Here is a 23,429-nt window from a genome sequence, read left to right as displayed (position 1 = left end):
TGATGGGCTAACTAATCTGTTTTCATTCTTATCTATCACCCTTTACTGGTGCTCCGCCAGCGTATCCCGTTAGCACAGACAGAGTTACCATACCATTTTCACCCATAAAAAAAACCACGATAGTTTCCAGGGGAACCGTGTGGAGGTCGACCTGATATAATGTATTGCTAGTAATGGGCAAATTAGACCCCATTACTAACAACCCTTTTTCCTCCCATTGGGTGAGCTTTACAGTTATGTTACGATATCTGCGAATTTCGAATGCGAAGGGATCACACGGCCAAATAAAGGTAAAAAAAGTATACTACATAAGATATCATAATCATATTTTAATTATATGTACATTTTACATTATATCAAAATATGTCACTAAGAAACCTACATTATAAAATTGTAGTTTAATGTGACGTATTTTTATCACTATATGCTAACACATAATTACAAATTTAGTTGCAAACGTAAGTCGTCCGTGTACAGCAGCCCTTACGGAGTTGCACCATAGAGTAATTGCCGACTTGTGAGCACTAAATAGAGTGGAACTTGGACACGACTGTAAAATCTTATTGTATCGTCGTGACAACTTTATCACATAACAAATTATTGTCGTTGAAATGTAGTATTTGCCTTTTGTAACATAAATTCATATTCTAAAGAGGAAAGACGTAATTTTTTGTTCGTGGATAAACTCGAAAAATATTTAACATCCATAGAAGCAGTTGTGTTTGCATGGCTGTGTTTCGGTTTAAAGGGTGGGATATGGCGTGAATTTACTGAGTACAGAGGAATAACATCTGAGTCCTCAGGAATGGCAACGCATGGGGGGTATCATGGGCGAAACACTATACTCTGTTATGTCCATGGTATCGCTCATATCTATAAGCGACGGTTACCACTTTCCATCAGGTGGGCCGTCAGCTTGTTTGCCATTCTAAGTTGTCCAAAAAAAAAAAAGCTACGTGATTCGAAAGTAATATGAATTGGACTTTCTTAAAAAAAATATACTGCTAAAATCCGTTGTGTCGTTAGTTGTATATATCTTGCTTTCTGCAGTTTATAATAGAAACTTTAGGGATTCGTTAAAATATTTATTAAGGATATTATACCATCTTATATTGAAAATGTACACTAAAATTGGGTTCAAGATTGTATGATTTTACCGACATAGTAGTATCTTATGATTTGGTTCATGAAGATTAAGATAAAAAGCAGCAAAATATTATATATACAAACATAATTTACATGTAAACCAAACTCTATTGGAATCAATCCAGTCGTTTAAGTATGATTACAAACTTACACATTCATAATATTAACAGAATTATTAAATGTTTACCTCTATCTATCTCATAACAGAACTAGTATCAAAAAAGAAATTTATAAGAGAAATCCACTCTGTCAGTGGGTTTGTTCATTCCGTTTTTATGGCATTTCCATTAACATTAGTAATCAATTAGTAATTTGCAGAAATATAGGTACAAAATTGAGGTACAATTTACAAGGCTCTAAATCATGTGACGTCATCAAATATTTCACACGAAACAAGTCGCGGTATATCAGTTAGCAATAAATATGTTAATGTTGTAACGTAACGTAACCGTACGCCTTTTGACACGACAACGCCTTGATTCTTATCTCCCACATTGTGATGAAACGACATATTTATGATGACTCTGACAATGCACGTTTGCATGAAAAATAAATTCATTTTGTAATTATTATACTTATTTTCAATACCGCCGCATAATTTAATTTCTACTCTCCTAAAAGATAATTAAGAGAGTTGCTATAATACAGTATTAAATCATTGCTGATTATTATTGAATATATATTGAAGTGATGATCTCAAATATATTGCACAGAGTCAGTACATGCAAATGGCTTAGGACTGTTCCTTATAGCGGTCTATGGGGGAGGCAAGAAACATTTATAAAAGTTTTTTTACTAAACTCGGTGTTATCTTGTGAAAGTCCACACACAACACCACAGTTTGATTAGAATTATTTTGTTTAATTCCGCTAAAAGTTTCTTAAATGATAAATTATAGATATTGCGGCTTTGAAAGTAGAATATTGATAATTTATTTTAAGACAGTAGCACAATGGGCGTTGATTGTCGTTGGGAGCAGTTGTGCAATCGACCTTAGTCTACTTGTGCACTCTATTGTCTATGGTTACGGCTTGCTACCTAGCCTGGTTAGATGTTTTTGCGAAGACGTACCTGTATAGAGACTAGGAATTAGTAACAATATTGCTAATTATATTACTACTACTCGTGGCCACACTTGCGTGTAGATGGTATATATCAATCCCGTAGTAATGTTCTTTTTTTTTTTTTAATTTTATACGGTATAAAGGTTTTTTATTAATTTTACACTTTTGCACTATTTATAAAAATTATAAATACAGTAAATTTTAATGTGAAGTGATATAAGAGGCGACTTTATCGCTAAGCAAACTCTTTCAGACAACCTTTGGGTCTTCTTTGGACAATTTTTTTTCACAATGTCCTCTACATTGTGAAAAAAGACAAAGGGTAGGTGGCGCTCTATTATTTTTATATAAATAATAAAATATTTTTTTCCCTCCGAGCCCTGCAGTAGATAAAAAAAATTGGCGATTTAAAAGTGCTTGTAAACAAGTCTACTTGAATAAAGATGATTTAAATTTGAATTCAACTCTAATTAACAGGTAATTTACAAATTAGACTATCACATCTGAAATTATTATGTTATAAGTGAATGTACAAAAGTGTAAATAATTTTATATCCCATCGTGACAATTCTTTTAACTCCAATAGTGATGGTTTATAATGGTAAAATTAATTGTATATATGATGGCGTAAATCTTTCCTTAAAATACACGCTAATATGGCACATATTAATCCACAAAAAAAAAAAACTTCAATAATAGCAAAATCAGTTATTTTCATTTATAATACAAACTATTGAAACAGTTTTCATTAAATTTCTATGGGACCAATTTGAAAGTATATCCTATCAGAGAAATAGATAATTTTACAAATCAGTTTACAATTGATGAAATTATAAGGTAACAAACATAAAAAAATGAAGTTAACAGAAACATAAAAAGAATGTTTTTTTAAAGTTGATTGAAAAATTATATGTTTTGCAAGCTTGGGGAAAGCCCAAGCTTTACTTGGAATTTATAAAAGTCATTACCATTAAGACAGGATATCCCAATATAGATGTATAGAATTTTTACACGTCTCAATGACAGTGATCACTTGTCATAGACAATTCGAGTTATGTACGGTCAGCAACAAAATAGCTGAACACACCCATTAGTTTTTCGTTTTATTGTTGCAATGACGATAATTGCAGCAAAATATACTGAATTAAGTGTTATATTGTGGAATTCGATATCACTGGTTCATCATCAATATTTAGGCCATTATCCGTCCACTGCTGACCATAAGCCTCCCCCATAGACTGCCACAAGAACTGGTCCTGAGCTACCTGCATCCACTGACTTCCTGCAATGCATTTGAGGTCATCTCTCCATCCAGTACCATCCATCAATCTCCATCTCCATCCGTATCACTGGTTAGTAAATTAAAATTATTTTATTTAATTCCGTTACCATTAGAACTTAGAATTTCAACTAACAACAAAAGCAGTCAATCCTCAAATGTCGGTAATTACGCGCTTGCTAATTGTAACGGAATTAAACAAAATAATGATAATCAACTTACCTGTTATAATTGCTGCACCAACGCAAAGTCGATCATTAATTTATTATAGATAGGAGAAGCTTGTATGTGTAAGACATATATACATATAAGTTTTATAATTGTATTTATTCCATTAATCCTGATTTGTCCAATAATTTTCTATAGATTTTAAACCTAAAGAAATTTGTTTTGTAAAACAAAATCCTAAATATATTCCTGGAATAGGAACTATATTAAGCTAACCTCCAAATAATTAAGATATCTATCCTAAGGGCAGAAAAATTATGACGTGTGTATTTTTTGTGTTCATAAAAATGTATATCTAATAGTACATTTTTTGGGGGGAAAGGGGTTGTTAGTAATGGAGTTTGACAGCCCCATTGCTAGCAATATACCTCATTAGGTCGACCTCCACGTGGTTCCCCCTTGATCGTGAACAATTCTTGTTGAATTCGTCACGATGGGCTAACTGACCTACTTCATCTCCTCACCTATCATCCTTCACTGGTGCCCCGCCGGTGTATACCGATAGCGCGGGTGGGGTTACCATTCCATTATCATCCATTAAAAAAAAATTGTACATTTTAAATAAATAGTACAATATTTGCAATACATTTGCTTACTACAAATATATAGGTAGACGTGACCAGCTAGCATTGATTAAGGGACAAACCGAATTAGTCATGGTTTTGACATTGTAATAGGTGTTTACTATTTAAACAAAATGACGGAATTGCATGCTATTTGAAATTATATTATTATGTGGCTAAATTCAAAGTTACGTATTACATAAATAAATGTTTCTCTGCAAAATTTAAAATTTTTCAAGCCTGACATAAATTACAGAATTGTAATCATACTTTTCTTATTTGGAAAGATTTTTATCTGCAAATTCGTCCGCATGCCCAGAATAATTATATTGAGTGGACGAAACAAAAGTAGCCTATGCCCTTTTTCTATTCCAAATCCTACGCAAGTAACAAATTCATTTAGGGGGTTCATCTTTCCGAAGAATATGGGTACACGCTCCCGGAGATCGCAATTATCATTATTGTATTACGCATCCTCTCACATAGTGACATCCTACCCTTTCTCCTAAATATATTTAAAAAGCCTTTTAAAAATTCTCTCAGAAATCCATTCAAAAATTCCAGTCACCATCCCACTTACCCCGTATGGGAAATTACAAGCATAAACTCTCCAATGAAAAGGACCAATAATGTGGAACCTATCACCTACCTGTGTATCAAATTTAATTCAAATTCGTTGAGTAGTTTTTACGTGAAAGACTAACAAACGTGCAACCATACATCCAACCTTACAAACTTTTACATTTACAATAGTAAAAATAGTAATGAACGAACTTTAAATTGCAACTCACCACCACTAACTTCCCGTGCTGAGGATGTCTTCTTATAAGCAGAGCTGCACCATTCTCTTCGTCTTGATAAAGTTCTCCCAAGTCTTCCTCTCCCTCCTGGATTAAATAAGAAAAATAAAATTTTTGAATCATTCTACATGTCCTTAAATGATATTAATTCGTAAATACATAGTATGATTATTTGACACCTAACACCACTCTAGTGGAATTTCTTCATAAACACTAACAACCTCTTTGAGGCTCGTTTTTTTCTTTTTTATACGATTACATTACATACAAATGAAGGGTCAAGATGTGCCTTTAGATCCTCTCGACCAATATTTATAAATTATATACCAGTTTTCTTTTTTTTAATTGAAGTGAAATATATAATCATAAATCCTTCAAATCCTTTCCATCATTTTCACGTGTGATGCCATAACACAGACATAAACTTTAAAATGTTTATTCCTGTTTTATTGCTTTTCTAGATTCCTTGGAAAATTTTTGCGAAAAAACTCAATGTGCAAACTTTTCGTTTTTTGTAATTTTATACACTAGCTGTTTCTATTCCATTCTTTTTTTCTATTGTTACTACTTATTATATGGTAGGGATGGTAAAATACTGAGACATTATATCTTATTGCATCGCCAAACGGCTAACATTAATTTTATTTATTTTTCAATTGACAACCCTATAGTTTTGTTGATTTAAATATTTATTAAGGGACATAATTTTCCTTTTTAATTTGACAGCTGGCAACCCCATTGTTTCATTATACAAATACAGGGTACGGGACTGCGGTTCGTAAATTATACGGACAATCGACGGAAGGGAGCCGTGAAGGCTGCGCGAAAAACGCCTGTTCCGTTAAACAAGGTGCTTGATTAACGAGATTTAATTAAACTAAAATCAACTATGACTGTGACATGCGTACATAATTTAATCAATGGCCAATTCATTGATATTTATCATTTAATTAAGAATGAGCAGAAAAAAAGTGGAAAATTTGTTTATGGTAATAATACATTGTACAAATGTACATTGTACATGTCGTTAGATTTATTATATTTCATACATACAACATACAAAAACAAATTACAGTAAAATAAACTGTACTTTAATCGAATTAGTATTAATGTTTGATATTTATAAAAAAAAATATAAAGAAAAAATATTCGTAGTATATAAATAGCGAAGTATAAGGAAAAATTACAATAGAAGTTATGGGGAGGGGAAGGGTTTTTAGTAATGCGGACTATCAGTTCCATTGCTAGCAGTATGCCCTACATGGTCAACCTCCACGTGGTCCACCTGGAAACCGTCGTGCTGAATTCCTGGTGTATGAATATATTCATCATGATGGGCTAACTGATATGCCTTTTTATTCTCACCTATCACCCCTCACTGGTGGGCCAGCGTTTATTGTGGAATTATTGTGTTAGCAGTTATAGCGGAATTGTCTTTTTTAGTTCAATATTAATTAGAACTGTTAATTGTAATTTTTTTTTGTTTTTACATTATTTATTTTTGTAACATATGGTGCCAACGAATATGGTCTGGGTAATCATGGTCTGACCGCCGTGCGGTGCGAACTGGCTTGTCACGCCATCTGTGAAGTTACCTCTTAACGAAACCCCGTCGGCATGGAGCCCGCTTCCGTTGAAGAGCAGCGCGTCGTAATCAAGTTTCTCTCGAAACTCGGCAAGAATGGCCGTGAAATTTTTGCCGATCTAATTCGATAAGACATCCGAACCACGAACAAAAAAATCAAGAAAATCCCGCTCAAATGTCAAGACAATGTTGATTGTTTTTTTCGATGTTCGGGGGATTGTCCATCAAGAATTCGTCCCTCCAGGCCAGACAGTTGATGGAAAATTCTACGTCGATGTATTCAAGACAATGTTGATTGTTTTTTCACATTGTCCTCTCTTGTTGTCCGTGATGGAAAATTTTTGTTGGATTCTTCACCACAACAATGCCCCTGCCCACACCTCTCTGTTGTCCGTGATATATATTCTTCTTGTTCCCAAAAACCAAATTGGTAGGGGGCGGCATTTGGGGGACATAGTTAGTATTTTTGAAGGTATATATATCTTAACTTTCTACACATAGGATATTTATATATATATACTGTTTAAATATACGTGAGTGAAACCTCAGGTAGTCGATCATAAGTTGTAAGGTAAAGTCCATTACGCTATACATCTAGACTACGGCTTATGACCATAGAGGCGGCATACGGCCATGACTATATAGATGAGGAAAAGTTTCAAATAATATCAATATGTGTACAAAGTTTCACCAAATGCTGACAAGTAGTACTATATTCATTTTTATACCACTGATGTGGCAAACAAGTATAAGGTCCATTTTCTCGTAGTCTATGAACGTCTGCAATGCTAAGGGCATTATGCTCGATTTTCCGACCCTGAAGAAACCTTTTTTGAAGAATCCCATGCCTTTCTTGCAAAGACAGGGAGCTTTCCGCAGTGTTTCGAGTAGTTTATAGGTCCCTTGGATGTATTCGCTTCGAATTTTGTTAAGTCTGGTGATAACACCGCCAAACGCAGCCTTTTAATTTCTGTTTACTATATACTATATTGTAAAATTTAATAATGTTTCCATGAAACAAGATAAAATTTTTGTCAACAAATGATTGCGTTGTAGGGAACGCAATACGAACTTGCACACATGGCAGATACTATTTTAATTAACAATCTAACTGTCTACACACGTCTCACAAAAAAACTGATCTCACAGCATGCAATTTTTGATATATATTTATCATGTGAAAATCAGAAATCGTGAGTTGAATACACTGTGTACCTACCTCCGCTTACAGCGCGCGTGATAGTACCAACTCGCTGTACTTTTGTTACCGAATTGTGCACGTTTTTACACGAATTATGATTTAATTTCTGTAGCTCGTGTTTTATTTGTAAAAAAGGTACTGAACTAAAAAAGAAGCGACGTCTATAGAGAAACATATTGTCATTTTATTCCGATAGGGGCGATACTGTGTTATAACGTAAACAATCCTTATCCTTCTTTCCATCTACACCTACACAGACTAATGTAATGTTTAGTTTAAAAAACAATATTAAAAACTTTATTTTCCCGCCGTTATGGATTTTTTTAAAAACCCCTTTGCATATTACGCGACTATTAGATAATTTTTGATAATTATTTTTGCAGTTTTATAACGACTGAAACTGCCATTTATCTTTGGAGAATAAAAATCTTTGGAAATTAAATATTTAAGTCAGGTAGACAACAGTAATTAGGCTTTGGTGATATTTTAAGAGGGACGCTGATGCCCATCCTTTGACCATAAGTTTCCTTAGTCGCCTCTTACGACAACTAAGAAAAACCTAAGAGAAGGGGTGGCCTATTCTAAGCCGGAACCACAAGGCATTATTCATAAATGTTTTCACAATAGTATGTAATGTTTAAATAAAATTTTATTGCAATTTACATTAACTACGAAGTATATTTCCGCAGTCCATTGTCGGAGATGCGATGTGTATCGACTCACGACTGCATACAGACAGACATAACGATCTTATCTGTCCGTTTATTTATAACTATCTTTTACTCGCGACTACGTCTGCGTGACTGGGATATATTTACAAAGCGGGATAAAAAGTAACCTATATCTTTCTCCATCCCGTATAGTACGTATGGTATATGCCAAATTTCATAGTGATTGATTAAGCCGTTAAGACGTTATAAGGGAATAAGCAATAAACTCACTTTAACGTTTATACTATTAGTAAATATAAAATAATAACCGACTGTCAAAGGTGGGGTAATGTTTATTTGGTCCATGTACGTTCCTTTCTTTGGGGCAGCTTTAGCTGTTACAAAACTATACAATAAAATTAAAACTGACATGAATATCCAAAATATTCTTTATAAACAAATTGGTTTTCATTTTTTGAAAAGGGCCTGATGGATTTTTATAGGTACATAGTATATATTTTATAATTAAATCTTAACTTAATCTTTCATATAAGAGATACCGTTTTTATATTTTCAATCGACTTCAAAAAGAACCCCTTGTTCTCAATTCGGTTGTATTTTTTATGTTCGTTACTTCAGAACTCTATTATTTATGAACCAATTTGAAAAATTCTTTTTCTTCTGAAAGGATATACCCGGGTTCATGGAAAAGTTTATCAAAATCGTTTTAATACTTTCTAAATAAAAAACGATTAAATATCTCTATGTTTTATTATGGAACATAATCTTAATTTATATCGGTATATATTGTAGAATTCCCCTTACTACATGATGTTTGTCTGCTTTGATGCGTGTCAATGGATGCAAGTATCTGTAGACGACAATTTATGGAGAATACCTGTATTTTATAGTATACAATTAACTCCTAAAATAATTATAATGGACGTTATAAGCTATATAACATAACACTCTATATATATATATATATATATATATATATATAGACATAGATTTTGCAGAATTTTTTTTCGAAGACAATTTTCTGCGGTATAGAAAATGCCAGGATGACGCAGTCTTGTGGTTATTCAAATTCATTATTCATGATGTTTGTATAAGTTATAATAACTAAAAAAGTATTAATAGCATGCGATAAAATTATGCCGTGTGGTTCCGTGCATTGAATTGACCACTGCTGCCTTACCTGTGGGTATTGTAAGAGGCGACTAAGGGAACTTAATGATCGAGAGCTGGGCAGTAGCATCTCTCCTAAAACATCACCATATAAATAATAGATTTGCATTTATTATATTAATATAATAACTACGAATGTTTGTAACGATCGACGAATGAATGAATAAATGTTCATTACTCTTTCACGCAATTTCACACAATAGCTACTTAACGTGTTTGAATAAAATTTGGTACACGGGCAGGATATATTCTATCTCAGCGCATAAATACTGAGTATTTGGCATCACGACTTCATAACCTGTTAAGATCACTTCGATATAAGAGATATATAAATATTGGCGTATATAAGGCCACTTTCTAGAAGAGGCATAGCCTCTTTAAATAGATGCACATGTATTTTTAGATGTCTTTGCGATACTTCGCTTGCATTCTGGGGTAGGCATTCTCTGTACCCAGTAAATTCACGCCATATCCCACCCTTCAAACTGAAACACAGCCATGCAAACACAACTGCTTCACGGTTGAAACACGAATGGGACAGAGGTACCCAAGCAATCGACTTTTATACAAAGTCTCCCTCTGGCAATTAATTAAATTTATTGTTAAGAAGGCAAAAAACGAATGATCCCTACCCCTTTCAACTTGATGAGAAGTGGTCACCGTTGCCTATAATCACTTATAACACTATGGTATTAGGGGCATTGCTGGTCTTTTTGTACGTAGGTAGTTACCCAATGTTTTCACCAATTCTGACCCCATTTTGATAATTCTTACTGTAATTGTAAGAGGTTCTTCTCGTATTATTTCCATTTCATTTTATTGTAGTAGTTGTTTTATTTGTGAAACCAAATTTACTTGTCAGTTAAGTGCGTTTAACTTAGCTCTCAGTATGACTAGCACTTCAGGTACAAAGAAATAACCCATGAATCAGCGTTCCTTGCCGCGGATCCCAATAAATGTAAAATAAGTAAAAAATATTCTTTACTTTATTAAGTTTTGTATGTGAGCTCGTAAAACAAGTAGATACGAGTAAAGTGCTTTTTTTATTAAGTTGTAAAACGCGGGTTGTTATGGAGTGTACGTAGATAGAGTAAAAGGCTTATACAAAGTTACGAGATAACTTTTGTAGAAAAAAAAAATAGATTATAAGGTCCGATGGTAAGTGGGCACCGCAGTCTATGAAAACTTGTTACTGGCATATTACGCATGAATTTACAAATTTTGTACCATCTCATTTCACAGTTACAATATATGATAGGAGCCTTTAACTGTCCAAAGCTGAACATAAACCTCTCCTTTGGGAAGTTTTGACAGTAGTTGCCAAGTTTGGTGGGCAGATTGGTAACCGCAGTAAGGCCTTGGAGATGTTTTAAAATGGACGCTGCTGCCCATCCCTCACCCTCTCTTAATCGTCTCTCACGACATCCACGGGAAAGAAAGGGATGGCCTATTCTATGCTGGGACCACACGACGGTATGGGGTCGATTCTGAAGAGATATTCTGTATTTATATTATATTCTTTATTGCACCTGTAAATTACATGTAGTATAATGCATTTATAAATGTTGTGAGCAGGAGTGAACTTATCTCTGAATTTATATCATATTTATTTATTTAAATAACTATTAATCAAAAGAAAATATGATACAAAAGGCGGACATAATGCTAATAGCATTTTCCACCAGTCCACTATATCAAAAATTTTATAATAGTGACGACTCAGTCTGATAACACCTGAACTTCTGAATTTTCCAAATAGACAATTCATTTTCACATTTATAATATTATCTATATTAATGTTATGAGGAGGAATGACTTGATTGTTTGTTTGTAAAGGATAACCTCAAAAACTACGCAACCAATTTTAAAAATTCTTTCACATACAAAACAGAATGCTACAATATCAGCGCGTGACTTGGGTTATATATTATTTTCCAAAATTCTATTTACCCGTCCGAATCCGGGACAGATCTTTAGTTTATAATGTTAGTAAGGATTATTGTTACTTGTCTTGCGAAGTTACAATCGTCGTCCGGTAAGCTATGTCTGCGGCTTTTGTTATACACAAAAGCCGCAGACATAGCTTACCGGAGTTACCCCACACACTTTTAATACAGAGGGCACCATCTTCGCACGTATAGTAACAGTATATCAATGTTACATAACTGCAATGTAACGTGACACAGCCTATAAAACTATTCATTAGACTACTGCCCAACTGCACTTCTTAGACATCCGTATGCGCCGGCGCAATTAACAGACAATTATATCGCGCCAGTGACTCGTGTAATAGCTTTCAATAACTAATAATATACAGTATGTAATCGCCCTTAATTGGTTCACAATTAAGGTAGTTATTGCATAAAAAATAAATTCTTCACTCCGGATATAGGTAATATTTATTTATAGAATACTTCAATGTAACATAATGGAACAGTAACCAAATTTTGTTAAAGTTCTTACAGAAACATTTTCCAAAAGAAAATACAGCTACCCATCCAGTTGCCAAATGTAGCAACTACTGGCAGAACCTCCCATTGGAGAGGCTTATCTCAAGCAGTGGACAGTTACTGGCTGATATGATGATTATTGGACATCAGTAGACTTTTTTATACAACTTAGAATGGCAAACAAGCTGACGGCCCACCTGATGGAAAGTGGTAACCGTCGCCTATAGACATGAGCAGTACCATGGACATAACAGAGTATACTGTTTCGCCCATGATACCACCCATGCGTTGCCATTCCTGAGGAGTCAGGTGCTATTCCTCTGTACCCTGTAAATTCACTGCCCTATCCTCCCACCCTTCAAATTTAAACACAGCCATGCAAACACAACTGGTTCACGGTTGAAACACGAATGGGACAGAAGTACTCAAGCAAACGACTTTTGTACAAAGTCTCCTAACTAACTTTTTTATGAGAAGATATATGTATTTATTATTCCTTACTTTACTACTTTCGTTCTATTGAAATAGGCTATAATAAATATATATTACTCAACAAAAATAAATTTATTATGTGAACATTGACGTACAACAATTTGTTGAAAATATTTGATTTTGGAACACGGAATCGCGGATTTATAAGTAACCTAGCTTTTACCCGCAACTTCGTCCATGTGATTGGGATGTATTTACTGATCATGATAAAAAGTAGCCCACATCCTTCTCAATCCCATATAGTACGTGTATACCAAATTTCATAGTTATTAGTTTAACTAATAAGTTAAGGCACTATAAAGTAACAAACAAAAAAAAAAAAACACTTTCACATTCAAAATATAAGTAAGGATTTGGTTCTTCTTCTTATTAAACAGTTTTTATTTCGTAAAGAAAAAAAAAATTGCTAGAATCATCACAAAATTAATAAATAATAATGTACATTTTGTTCATCTTAGGACGAGATTCCCTTTTCCATTCTTTTTATTTCTACAAGATTCAGATATTACTGTCAAAATTGAAATATAAAAACTATAATATCCTATAAGTGTTATGTTAAGCTAGAGTATGATCTGTGTATCAAATTTCAATCAATAAATACTTAATTCAATATAAAAAAAAAAAAAAAAAAAAACTAATTCAGCCATTCAAACATCCAAACATCTTTACAAACTCACATTTATAACTAATAAAACGATATCAGTCTCGACTCTGGTGAACGAAGAATAACTTGGGAAGGCGTTGCATAAAAAGAATCAGTTAAATTTAAATCCCTCATTTTTAAGTCAGTTAAAAATATGCAGGAAATTTTCGACTAATAATAATAATAAAATAACATTGTAAGTCAAGTATTAAGTAAACTATAAATCAAGCTACAATCGCGTTAGATCGGCAAACACAAAGGCATGATAATAGATGCAGTAAATTTTATAACGCATTTATAATGCAAACTGTCACCGTAGGCGAATGACGTCACCGTGATAAACGATCAGGGAAGATGCATTTGCATTTTAATGCTACGTATAGTAAACAAATATCAGAAATGTCCACACAACAAAACGTTTATAAATATAAAATAATATGTCGAAATATTTTTACAGATTTTATAAAAAATATACACTGTAAGAAATTACAGATGTCTGGGTATATATATACTTAAATATGGTGTTCTACAAAAAAGAAACCGATATCGACCGTAACAAAACTAGTTATTTCTATTTATATGTAAATATATATTTTCAGATAAAAAAGAATTTTCCAAATCGGTTGACAACTGACAGAGTTATGAGGAAACAAACTTAAAAATTACAACCGAATTGAGAACGTCCTTTTTTAAGTCGATTGAAAACGTAAATTATTATAATCACTTGTACTATAAATTTGACTACTGTAATAATTACTAAACGGAAACTTACTGCAAAACAAACTATATATGAGTAATATAATTATGTACGCTCATAGTCAAAGACTACATATTTATCAAAGACATACAAGTCGTTGATTAAATAGATGTAGCAACTGCATCTAATTTGTGTCAATATTTAACCCTGAGTGAAGCCATAACAATCTATCTACTTAGATTACAGCACAATTTCGATACGGATTGGTGTTTTTTAATCTTGAAATGGTACTTTTCGCCAGTACAGAATAGACCATCCCTTCCTTTCCCGTGAGTGTCGTATGACGCGACTAAGATAACTTAATGGTAATAGGATGAGCAGTAGAGTCCCTCTTAAAACAATACTAAAAGCCTAATCACAGTGGCTAACCTGCCTGCAAAGCGTCACAACTACTGACACAACTCTTCTTGTGGGGAAGGCTTATGTTCAGCAGTGGACAGTTTTTTTTTTTGATGGGTGAAAATAGTATGGTAACCCCGCCTTCGCTAACGGGATACGCTGGCGGAGCACCAGTGAAGGGTGATAGATGAGAATGAAAACAGGCTAGTTAGCCCATCATGATGAATTCATCAGGAATTAACCATGATAGTTTCCAGGGAGAACCGCGAGGAGGTCGACCTGGTTGGGTATATGGCCAATCCCCCCAGCAGTGGACAGTTAACGGCTGATATGATGATGACGATGGTAATGTTGTAAGCCTAAATTATTAACAATAAATAAATTTTTATATTATAGTAAGCAAAATAAATATGGCATACTCAATTAATATTCGTATTTAATGTTATAACTTGAGGCATTGGAATCATCTATCTAGTATCCAAACTTCTAGTATCTATGCTAAGTACTGTGGTAGAACATTTGCAATACATACTCAAATTTGGCATACAGAACAAATTTAAATTACATCGAGACCACAATTTTATTAGACATTTTGATTAAATAGATGGGTAAATAATTTTAGCACAGGTTTAATAATGAAATAACAAAATAAAAATATAGTAAAAAAAGGATAAAGACGAACAAAACAAATACTTATATTCAAATTGTATTAATTTGTATGCTATGATGTAATATATAACTACAGGTGTAGCACTTCAAAATCTATTGTTATTACAATTGGCGTTTATAAATGAGTTACTAATTTAAAATCTGCATCAAAATTCGCATAAAATATTATATAAGCATAATAATATGCAAATCTGTGCCTCCGTGGTGGTTCAGAATTCGAGTCACGTGTTCTAAGCTCGGAATAAGTGATGTGAATTTGAATAACAAATAGGTTTTATATCCGTTGTTCACCGTAATACGTGGTTTATCAAATATATTAGTGCTTACATGGTAATAAGGTAGTAATAAATTTACTAAGATCACATAATACATTCGCATCATATCTTCATATCAGCCATCAGCTGGCCACTGCTGAACATACCTTTCCCATAAGTGGAATCTTGCCAATAATTGCCACGCTTCGCATCTTTGGCGACCGTTGTTAGGCTTTTGGTGATATTTTAAGAGAGATGTTACTGCCCATCCCTAGACTATTAGGTTCCCTTAGTGACTCTTACGACATCCGCGGGAGAAGAAAGAGTGGTTTTTTTTTTTACAACGCAGGGGCAAACGAGCATGCGGCTCACCTGATGGTAAGTGTAAGTGACTACCGCCGCCCATGATCACCCACAACACCAGCGGCATTGCAGGTGTGCTGCCGGCCTTTTAAAAAGGTATATACTCTTTTCTTGAAGGTTATGTTGTCGTATCGGTTCGTAAATACTGCTGCTGGAAGTTGATTCCAAAGAATGCGTTGTACGTGGAAGAAAGTGCCTTGAAAAACGCACGGTAGAAGACCGCCACTCGTCCAGATGATTGGGGTGAAACTTTAGTTTGTGGCGGGTTTTTTGTTACATTCATATTTCATACTATAAGTCTGTGCAGATCATGGATATTGTTTGCAAATATAAGACGTGCACCTACCTTATTACGAGAGGAAGGCTACAAGAGTCATCTACATGGGTTCCTCTGTCCCATCTGTTTCTCTCCCTCTCTCTGTGTGTGTCATACAAACACAGTTGCTATGAAGCTATTTCGATTTGAAGACCTAAGCCTATATCTAAATTTAGCAGTGAAATTTCAAGGTTCGGAAGCATAGCGTAATAGTCTTTAGGAATGGCAACGCATAATACCATGAACATCGCAGGGCATTATATGTTGTTCATGGTGCTGTTCATGTCTATAAGCGATGACTACTACTTTCCATTAGGTGGGCTATCAGCTTGTTTGCCATTTTAAGTATATTAAAAAAAAAAAAACTATGTACAAATCAAATGTGCACTGTACCATGCAACGCATCGATTTTTCGTCGGTGGAAGATTAGCAATGCATTGCATGTTTTCTTATATATTCTTTTGATGATATAAGAAAACATGTAATGATTGATCTTTCAATCTAGAAACTAAACTGCTAAATTAATTTAGATATAAAATTACTATGGAACCAATCTACAAGTATAATATTTCTGATATTTTTTTTAAATTTTTCTATTTTTTCATTCATACAAATTTTACCGAACATGTATTATGTTTACTTTAAATTTAAATTATGAATAAGAGTCCAAAACATTGTTAGCAATGTAAATTAGCTTTTCAAATACATTTGCATAAAGCATTGTCGCCTGAAATAAGATAAATCTGACTGTGAATTTATATGTTTTGATATAGTTTGTACAGCTAACGCGTTTTGTGTCAAAATTGTTGATAAAATATTGTAATTCTCATATCATATAACGCTATACTTAAGCACTACATTACTCAATATGTTAGGTATAATTCAAGAATGCATATTTGAGATAAATAGCTTGTTTATCCTATAATACGTAATTCAACAATTTAAAAGTAATAAATTAATTTCCTAATAGCAGTTCGGGTGAGGCCTATAGTCAGAGGTGGACAGATAATGGCTAATATAATAATTATTTTAAAAGTAATTTTATATTCACAACTCAACCTTAAAAATATTTAGTTTGTTTTTGATAGAGAAATTATGAATAGAGAATTTATGAATAGCTCGAAAAAAAATATCAATTACATTTTCTTTGTTTTTTGAACTATGCACTCATTTCATCTTCTATATTACCTTATGGATCCTTTGAAACCCTTACTTTGATATATCTGATAATACCAACACTCATTTCAGATTCTATCGCTTATAAAAATCTTTTCCTGAATTAATGAGACAGTGAATGGGATCAGGAAGATTTTTTTATGTAAATAAAAACGCACATTTGCGGTGGTCGCCGTGTATCCACGATATAATGACTAACAGAAATATCTCCGTGTGTGGCTGATTACACTCTCACGTGTAACAAGAAGTAAAACCTGTGGTAGAACTGTACTAAGGCGATTAACACACGAAACGATAAATCGTTGCGCTGTCATGTGTAAAGATTTAGCTGAAATATATACGAGTAGAAAGACAGAGAAGCAGAGCGCGATCGGGCATAAAACATTTACAGTCCTTACTAATATTACAATGTGAAAGTGAGTTTGTTTGTGTGTAACTTTACAGTCTTAACGGTTTAACCAATCACTATGACAATTAGTGTACACGTACTATATGGAAAGGAAAAGGTTGTAGGTTTTTTAGCCCGATCAGTGAATATCTCTCGGTTACGTGGACGAAATTGCGGGTAAAAGTACAAACGCGAGTAAATACTCTATATAAATAAAATTACTGGGCCCTACCCAGTATAGTATAATTATGTAAGTACTACTATATATTTTGTGTTTTAATATCCTAGTTATAAATAACGTTTACGCATGACCGTCAGTTTATTGTTTCTGTTTATATACATCAGTTATTGTCTGACTCATCATTGTTATTAGTCTTTATAATTATATTATTAAATTCTAACATTAATTGATTAGATTACTTTCATAATTATCATTATAACTTGCACATTATTTAATCTTCAGGAATCGCAATGCTTAGCCATCAGTCTGTCCACTTATGAACATGATACTGTTCTAATTTCTTTTTTTTTATACAATTTAGAATGGCAAACAATCTGACGGCCCACCTGATGGAAAGTGGTAACCGTCGCCTATGGACATGAGCAGTACCATGGATATAACAGAGTATACTGTTTCGCCCATGATACCCCCCATGCGTTGCCATTCCTGAGGACTCAGATGTTATTCCTCTGTACCCTGTAAATTCACGCCATATCCCACCCTTCAAACCGAAACACAGCCATACAAACACAACTGCATCACGGTAGAAACACGAATGGGACAGAGGTACCCAAGCAATCGACTTTTGTACAAAGTCTCCCTCTAATATATAATTTATAGGTATATACAATTATTTTTATCATCATTAGATTAGCTTTTTAGCTATTCTAAGCCATATTAAAAGAAAATGTAAGCCACCGAGTGAGTCGCACACTTTATCGCTCGACGCATCACTTCGTATGTCAATCGCTTAATCTGCATGCCTTGAAAAAAAACAAGTTTAAAATCTAACTGATAAGGATAAAGGTATCTCTATCTAAATGAGCTTAAACTTCTGGGAATATTTTTACCACGATATAATATGCTCCAGTTACCAAATCGCAATCAGGTCCTTATGATTTACATAAGTTATGATTATGGGTCAAATTCTCTGTATTCTGTAGATTAAATTTTTAAAATCTAGATAAAGTAAATTACTTAATAATAACGGATTATTATGGAAGTTATTTAAAGTTATACAAAAAAAAATTCGTAATAAATATTTGACGGCCTTCATGGTACAGAGGTAGGAATGTTGTTTTTTCTTTATTTGCATAAAATAAACGCTACATTAATATTCTATTTGTATCAGTAATTTTAAACAGATTTCTAAAATACTTTGTAAAATATATATTAACTGAGTTACTCTGAAGTTTCTTGCGGGTTCCTCTTAATAATTAACAGCATTATCAGAGTTGTTGTATGGTCCCGGCATAGAATAAGCCAGCCTTTCCTTTCGGGTATCGTAAGAGGCGACTAAGAGAGCTTAATAGTCGAGGGATGGGCAGCAGCGTCCCATTTAAAAGCTCACCAAGGCTTAACTGCGATTACTTCCAAAAGGGTTATGTTTAGAAGTGGACAATTAACGGCTGATATGTTATGGTATGGTATGGTATGGTAGTCTATATGAGCCCCCGCTTTCTGGATTTTTTTTTTTAGATTAATTTAAGAGATTGACTTTTCTATATTAGATCAGATCTGTGCATTGTGCTCCTAGATCATTGGCTAGTTACTGATATCAAATAATATCTTGAAAATCAAGCAATTGATGTAATAGTGTGGCACTTATTATCCTAGAACGACAAAATCGACTAAATGCCCCAAGTTGCCTATAGTATATTTTTGAATATTTGTTTGTTTGTATGTATGTTTCCGCATCACTCATAAACTGTACTAAATTAAACAGGGTTATTACCGTCTTATTCTTGACTAACTTTAAATATACGGCTTCCTAAATCAGCATTCCATTAATATCTTTATGTAACCTTAATCTGCTTATTTGTTAATGAATGAAATAGCATTTTAGTATTGTTTCTTTTTGTGTGATTCTTTTACTTGTATTATGAATTTGTGCAAAATTTATTGACTTACAAATTATTATTTAATTGTGTAATTGTCTTATATGTATGTTGTTATAGCTATCTGATTCATCCAAATACAAATTTCATCTTGGTGCATTACCTAGAAGAGTTTTTTGTCATTAGATTTCCTACTTTCAATATCCACGCGTAAGAAGTCACAGGAGCTAATGTTTAATAAATTAACATTATTATACTGCTTATAAACATGCATTTAGTCTAATCTAGTATACATTTACGCATCAGACTTCACTGTTAGATAAGACACACCGTGGGAACAGCCACTTTCACCCGCACCACAAGTTTTTACTAGATCCAGAACAGTTCAATTGTTCTGGCACCATCACTCGCAAGTTGTATAATGTTCGATTTAATTGTCACTTCTGCTCATTGTCTCCGCATTTTCTTAACGTTTTCGTGATACGTTTCGATTTTCACTGGTTGGCGGTAATTATGATGCTATCATATGGGAATGTAGGTCTCGAGATCCCACAGAGGAGTTGGGATCTTTCTACTGAGAATGTGAATAGAAAATCGAAGAAATTTTATTTGTCTGATGTAGATATAATCCTAAAATTAGGACGCATTTGTTGTCATTCATCATCATCATCATCATCATATCAGCCTTCAACTGTCCACTGCTGAATATAAGTCGCCCCTTGCGAATTTTGTCAGTAGTTCCTACGCTTGGCAAACTGGTTGACAACCACAGTTAGGCTTTGGAGATGTTTTAAAAGGGACGCTGCTCGCCCTCCCTTAGTCGCCAATTACGACACTTACGGGAAAGGAAGAAGTGGCCTATTCTATGCCGGGACCACACGGTAGATATTAAAGATTTTTAAAATCTTTAGTATCTCCCATATACATAAAAAAGGTATAAATTTATATTTCTTTTATTTAGCGTAAAATCGAAATTATTCGCATCCTTTAAAGGAGTGTTCTACCAGTTTTGTATCAGAGGAACTATAAATGAAAGTGAAAACATAAAAGAAACAGTAGAAATACGATAGGACTGTTGAGCCTTTCTACTTAATACTTTCTTTATGATCTCATCATCTTAGTCTAGGTGACTTAATTTTTTTAGTTTTCTGTATCCATTCTGAATCGAAAACAGACGTTTATTTTAATAGTGTAATACTTTCTTTAAAAGATGTGATCTGTTTTACATGTTTTGCAATAGTATAAATAAAATGCAATAGAATTTTTTAAGTATACATGAACCTTTCGAATAATCAGTTTTACGACTAATAATAAATTCAAACATTGAAAGTAACTGTGACCGACAGTGATGTATGGATGCATTTATTTACATTGTTCATTTTTCAATTTATTGGGTCAAGGTCAGTGGTATGCTCTAAATGACTGTCATTATTAAGTACAAGGTTCAAAATATCAAGATTGTAAGAAACTAATTTAGTAAATTCTGACTTACAGAGTTCAACTCCTCGTAGTCAACGCCGTGAGGTTGCGACTCGTTCGTCAAGGCCTTCCACATCTTGAGTCCATCTTTCTTCAGTAAACTCTCTTGTTTCTTTAACACTAAACTCAACTGCTTTCCAAATGCCTCTAAATCTATCCTATGAACACCTTCTTCTTGATCTATCACTGTATGCTCTTTATCACCACTTTCATTATTACTAGCACTAGATTCACTATCACTAATTTCACTAGAATTTGTTACACCGAATTCAACACTCACTGTATTATTAAGGTCACCAATTATATCAACATCTTTGATATACTGTTTTGCTCTAACAAACATCTCGTCATTTAAGAGAGACGGTGGGTTTTCTGTTTTCGTTGGACGATCATTTCTAGTCTTTTCATGAGGGATTTTACTAGAATTTGGGGTGTAAGAGTTAGCACCATGACCAGTTGAGATGTGCCGCCTTGATAGGTGGTGTGTTAGATGCACTAAGTGATATTGTGGCACTAAACTATGGTGCTCCACGTGGAAAACATTTCGTAGCTCGTCGGGAGTCATGTGCTCGTGAATCTGAAAAGAGGAAAGAACCAGTTAGAATTACATTTGTCAAAATAGACTACTAAAAATTCTTAATTATTTCTAAAATATAAACTAGTAATAATACAAAGAAACATACAATGCATAAAAAAACTTTATAAGACATAATGAACTATGTACGGTCATTCAGAATCAACACACCAAAATTATTAGTATAGGGAGGATCCAAAATTTTTTGTCCAAATGTCATCATCATCTCAGCCATTATCTGTCCATTAGAGGTAGGCCTCCCGGCCTACCTCTAGCAGTGGGGGACCATAGACTGCCATAAAGAACAGTCCTGAATCACCTGCAAATATATTGTCCAAATATATTTAGTTTTACTGGTCGAATATTCCACTTTGTTTTTTTATTTTGTTTATTAATTTAGGTTTAAACTATCCATGTACCAAATTTTACTCTAAAGTTGATTTAGTCATTCGAGTGTATTTGGCATACAAATATCCAATCACCTTTACTTTTAGTAAAGAACATATTTATGGTAATATGAAGTTAGATTAATGGAATAATTTGCAAATTTTAACAATATTTCTACGTATATTGTCTTTGTACATATTTTTTTCTATATGTTTTATACCTTGCTATACCTATAACTGTTCGCAACTACGTACACATCCGTATTCGCACCATTTTGTTTGAATGTCAACGGCTAAAGTCGAAAACCTTGGGTGAGGTCAATGCTGCTTCACACTCGTTCCTTTCTCGTTAATATTTCCATATTTGTATAACAATGAGCCTCTGAGATGACTTGGATATTCAGTATCATCAGATAACTTATAGAATTCTATAAGATAAAGGTTTAGTAAAATTAAACATCATAATAGAGTACTCTTAACTATAATAGGTTGTTTGAAAATTTTTATAATATTATCAGTGGCGTAACTATACCATTTTGGAGCCTGTGGCAAATTCTTTTGATGGGGCCCTATTAATAAAAAAAAAAAAATACTTTTCACGTAAAATAAAATAATCAGGTACAATGCAAAAAAAATCTGACCTCGCGGCCTCTTGAGCCGGGGCCCTTTTGGGTTGGGGGCCTATGGCATTTTGCCAGCCCTGCCACCCTATTGTTACGCCACTGAAAATTATCTACTAGCTACTTGAGACTTCGTCTACGTGACAGGGATATCTTCAGTGACTAGGATAAAAAGTAACGTATATTCTTCTCCGTCCCATATAGTACCTACATCATCGTCATCGTATCAGCCTTTAACTGCTCACTACTAAACATGAGCCGTCCTCTTGGGAGGTTTGTCAAAAGTTGCCACGCTTGGCAAGCGGATTGGCAACCGCAGAAATAAGAAAGTTTAAGTATTAGTGTAAATTTTAAACTGCAGCTTAGATAATTTATAACTACATGTATTATGCTGTTTTGTCCCTGTATTACATTTTTAAGCTCCAAGCTTTAAAAACAAGTTTAAATATAAATTTTATTCATTTACATTCAGTCATTTAAAACAAACATTCATATATTCACTTTTACAAATTTTTACATTTAAAATATTACTTAATAGGACATAAGAATTGTTTGAATATTTATAGAGACAATACGATTATATTTAGGATAATAAAAAAAGTATGTGGGATTTACCGCTAATTGGGAATACCCATTGAAAAGCATAAACATAGAAATATAATAAATACAAATTTAAAATAAACGTATCCTTTCTCAATTTATGTATAATTCGATTTCATTAAACATCTGATTTCAAAAAAAGGAAAGGGATCTCAAAT

At 33.5% G+C, this 23,429-nt stretch overlaps 1 protein-coding gene across 6 annotated transcripts in view; it reads right to left on the bottom strand.

Moving 5' to 3' along the window:
* LOC113511047 (A disintegrin and metalloproteinase with thrombospondin motifs 16) overlaps positions 1-23,429 on the bottom strand; it is a 206,258-nt gene that overhangs the window by 27,018 nt on the left and 155,811 nt on the right. For all 6 annotated transcript variants that reach the window (XM_031912228.2, XM_026894617.3, XM_026894616.3 and 3 more), the window contains 2 exons: positions 21,105-21,668; positions 5,072-5,167 (listed from right to left, as the gene is read on the bottom strand). In XM_031912228.2, the coding sequence (XP_031768088.1) occupies positions 5,072-5,167; positions 21,105-21,668 (660 nt within the window). The remainder of the gene's footprint in view (positions 1-5,071; positions 5,168-21,104; positions 21,669-23,429) is intronic.

Source organism: Galleria mellonella, unplaced genomic scaffold (genome assembly GCF_026898425.1).
Source record: "Galleria mellonella isolate WM207_F2 unplaced genomic scaffold, CSIRO_AGI_GalMel_v1 utg133, whole genome shotgun sequence".
In the NCBI taxonomy this organism is placed as follows: domain Eukaryota; kingdom Metazoa; phylum Arthropoda; class Insecta; order Lepidoptera; family Pyralidae; genus Galleria; species Galleria mellonella.
Note: the sequence above shows the minus strand (reverse complement) of the source record. Positions and strands in the feature narration are given on the sequence as shown.